This window comes from Arachis hypogaea, chromosome 17, assembly GCF_003086295.3.
Source record: "Arachis hypogaea cultivar Tifrunner chromosome 17, arahy.Tifrunner.gnm2.J5K5, whole genome shotgun sequence".
In the NCBI taxonomy this organism is placed as follows: Eukaryota; Viridiplantae; Streptophyta; class Magnoliopsida; order Fabales; family Fabaceae; genus Arachis; species Arachis hypogaea.
The window spans coordinates 74,855,612-74,859,792 of NC_092052.1; the positions used below are offsets into that span (position 1 = coordinate 74,855,612).

The 4,181-nt window shown below is 44.0% G+C and overlaps 1 protein-coding gene across 1 annotated transcript; it reads left to right on the forward strand.

The window, feature by feature from the left end:
- The first annotated feature begins 2,271 nt into the window (after positions 1 to 2,271).
- On the forward strand, positions 2,272 to 2,799 carry LOC140180630 (uncharacterized). Its single transcript, XM_072221886.1, has one exon. The coding sequence runs from the start codon at positions 2,272 to 2,274 to the stop codon at positions 2,797 to 2,799; it is 528 nt and encodes a 175-aa protein (XP_072077987.1).
- The last annotated feature ends 1,382 nt before the right edge of the window (positions 2,800 to 4,181 follow it).

Sequence of the window (4,181 nt, forward strand, 5' to 3'; positions counted from 1 at the left end):
AATAGTGAAGATCCAAGTGAAAAAGTTCAAGCGGCAAGCCAAGAGCAAAAGCTAGAATTAAAGCCATTACCACCCCACTTAAAGTATTCATACCTTGATGAAGCCCACAAGTTTCCAGTGATTATAGCAAAGGAACTCAATCCTCAACAAGAAGAGAAGTTGCTACGCGTTTTGAGGAAGAACAAAAGGGCAATAGTGTGGAGTTTGGCGGATTTAGTGGGGATAAGTCCCTAAGTTTGTGAGCACCGTATCTTTTTGGAAGAGGGAGCTAGACCCGTGAGACAACCTCAAAGGCGATTAAATCCTACTATTTTAGAGCTTGTCAAGAAAGAGGTAACATGGTTACTTGAGGCAGACATCATCTACCCTATTTCGGATAGTGAATGAGTAAGTCCCATTCAAGTTGTACCTAAGAAGTCCGGGGTAACCACAATTAAGAATGAAAGCGGGGAGCTCATAGCAACACGGGTGCAAAACTCTTGGCGAGTATGCATAGACTACCGGAGGTTGAATGCGGCCACTAGAAAAGATCATTTTCCACTTCGGTTTATCGATCAAATGCTCGATCGATTATCCAGAAAGTCTCATTATTGCTTCCTAGATGGCTATTCGGGATACTTCCAAATACACATTGCTCTAGAGGACCAAGAAAAAATAACATTTACTTGCCCTTTTAGAACTTATGTCTACAAGCGTATGCCATTCGGCTTATGCAATGCACCGGCAACTTTCCAAAGGTGCATGATGAGCATCTTTGCGAATTTTCTAGAGCAATGCATGGAGGTATTCATGGATGACTTCACGGTATATGGTGATTCTTTTGATCATTGCTTGGATAGTCTTGAAAAAGTTTTGGAAAGATGTACTAAAACCAACCTTGTCTTAAATTTTGAGAAATGTCATTTCATGGTCAAACAAGGCATTGTTTTAGGACATATTATTTCCAAAGATGGTATCTCCGTAGATCCGGCTAAAATTAATGTCATATCTAGTTTGCCTTACCCCTCTTCCGAGAGGGAGGTCCGCTCTTTTCTTGGACATGCAGGATTTTATCGGAGATTCATCAAGGATTTTAGCAAGGTAGCATGGCCTCTCTCAAGGTTGCTACAAAAGAATATTGAGTTTGATTTAAGCAAGGAATGCATGGAGGCTTTCGACAAGCTCAAGGTAGCATTGACCCAAGCTCCCATTGTGCGAGGGCCAGATTGGAGTAGGCCATTTGAAATAATGTGTGATGCTTCAAATTTTGCCGTGGGAGCCGCGTTAGCACAACGCGAGGGTAAGAATCTATATGTCATAGCCTATGCATCAAAAACATTAGATGGAGCCCAATCCAACTACACTACTACCAAAAAAGAACTTTTGGCCATTGTTTTTGCCTTGGAAAAGTTCCAAGCATATCTTCTCGGTTCAAGGGTGGTAGTGTACTCGGATCATGCGGCATTAAAGTATTTGTTGGCTAAGCAGGAATCCAAACTGAGATTGATTAGATGGGTTTTATTGTTGCAAGAGTTTGACTTGAAAATCAAGGATAGGAGTGGTACGCAAAACCTAGTGGCAGACCACCTAAGTTGCCTTGAACACACAAAGGGCGATACTACTCCTATCAATGATTCTTTTCTCTTTAAAGGCTTGCATATAATCTCGGAAACCATTCCTTGGTATGCACCAATCGCCAATTACTTAGTATCTCGCTCCTTCCCTCCTAACCTCTCCAAACACCAAAGAGATAAGCTAAAAAGTGAATCCAAATACTATGTGTGGGATGACCCATACCTTTGGAGATGTGGGGCAGATCAAGTAATTCGGAGGTGCATTCCATAAACCGAATTCCACTCAATCTTGGAAGCTTGCCACTCCTCCGAAGGAGGAGGCCATTTTGGACCTCAAAGAACGGCAAGGAAAATCCTAGATTGTGGTTTTTGGTGGCCAACTCTTTTTAAGGACTCTTCTCATTTTTGTAAATCTTGTTCTCAATGCGTTAGATTTGGTAATATCTCTAAGAAGGATGAAATTCCCCAACGAACCATGCTATTTTGTGAGATTTTTGACGTGTAGGGAATTGACTTCATGGGGCCATTCCCAAATTCTAATGGTTTTCTCTACATTCTACTCGCTGTTGATTATGTGTCCAAATGGGTGGAAGCGATACCCACCCGGACGGATGATGCTAACATAGTCCTTTCTTTTGTGAGAAATAATATCATTTGTAGATTTGGGTCGCCACGAGCAATCGTGAGTGACCAATGTTCACACTTTTGCAACAGAAGAATGGTAGGACTCATGAAGAAGTATAGCATCATGCATAAAGTAGCCACGGCCTACCACCCACAAATAAACGGCCAAGCCGAGGTTTCCAATCGGGAGATTAAATGCATCTTGGAAAAGATTGTGAAACCCAATAGGAAAGATTGGAGTGCCAAGCTCACCAATGCATTATGGGCCTACCGAACGGCATACAAAATGCCAATTGGCATGAGTCTCTTTCGGTTGGTGTATGGCAAAGCTTGTCATTTGCCGGTGGAAATAGAGCACAAGGTGTATTGGGCCATCAAAGAGTGTAACCCGAGTTTGGGTGGAGCCGGAATTGAGAGGAAACTACAATTAGCGGAGTTGGAATGTTTGAGACTTGAAGCTTATGAGAACTCTAGACTTTACAAGGAAAAAATGAAAGTCGTGAATGATAGGAACATAAGAGGCAAAGAATTTAAAGCCGGTGATCTAGTCCTTCTTTACAATTCTAGATTGAGATTGTTGCCTGGTAAACTAAGGTCAAAATGGGAAGCCCATATCAAGTAGTGAAGGCGGAACCCTATGGGGTTTACCATTTGTGCCATCCCGCAAGGTCGGATATCTTCAAGGTCAATGGGCACCGTATCAAGTTGTATCATGGTGAGCAAATGAAGAGCAACAAAGAGGTTGAGGTATTCCTTTTGGAAGACGCACCTCTTGGCAAAGAGCAATGAACAAGTGAAAGTCCAACTTAAGGACATTAAACAAAAGTGCTAGGTGGGAGACACCCCACCATGGTGAGATCTATCATTTCCCTCCTTTTTGTACCCTTTTTTTTCTTTTTTGAATTCTTCATTGTTTTGTAATTGTTTAGCTACACTTTTGCTTGATTAGCATTGCTTGTGCCTACCTCGGATAACTTGTTCATAAAGACTTGCATTGATTTTTCCATGAATGACTTGATTGTGTGGTAGATGCAGACTTCTCTTTAGATTTTGCATTGATTTTAGGTATTTTTGACTTCTTTGGCTTGTTTGGCCAATGAATACATGATAATTAGGCATTTTTTTCTATTCATTCAAAAAAAAATGGCCATTTACCAGAGAGTTGTGCAAATTCTGGGCCAGCTTTGGGCCCTAGGCATAACCAACATCACGCATGCGCGCACGAGACGCGCACGCGTCCATGTCAATTCACGCAAAAACACGCGTGCGCGAACTAGCCGCGTACGCGTCACTACTGCGTTTTACGACCCTAGGCCATCACCCAGAGAGTTGTGCCCTAGTTGGGCCAATTTCATGCTACTGGCCCAGCTCAACTCATGCGTAGGCGCACCTGGCGCACATGCGTACCTCGACCATAATGCCAATCGACGCGTCAGCGCACCGTGCGCGTCCGCGTCGCTCAACAAATTTTACTTCCTGGTACTTTTTCCCAAGAGTTGGGCCAGAGTTGTGCCCAACCTGTGCTGAGGGCACAACACATATGCACGCGCATGCACACCTGGCGCTCGCGCGCACACTCACATTTCGCTACTTCAAGCACACGCGCACCGTGTGCGTTCGCGTCGTTACTGATTTCGCCAATGCACGCGCACGCGTGCATGGCGCGCCCGCGTTGGTTTCGCGAACCAATTGAATGAGAGTGTGCCTTTCTCCCTCCATTTTCTTTCCTTCTTCTTACCATCACCCCTCTTCTTCACCTCTACCCTCCTCTACCATCCCTACCCCCTCTTCTCCGCCACCTCTGACGGCAACCACCACCTCCGGCGGACCCACACCTCTTTTCCCTCTCCTCTCCTTTGCTAACCCTTCTCTCACCTCCATACCCTATCTCCTTCTCCCCCCTTTAAGGTACCCCTCCTTTCTAAATCTTTATTTTTAGTTCCCCTTTCCTTTTTTTTTCCACCCCCCAATTACATGCTCTTATTTTTTAAGTAGTTGCATTCA

Bases quoted from the DNA above. Each gene is read 5' to 3' on its own strand.
- LOC140180630 (XM_072221886.1), top strand. From the start codon at position 2,272: ATGGTAGGACTCATGAAGAAGTATAGCATCATGCATAAAGTAGCCACG.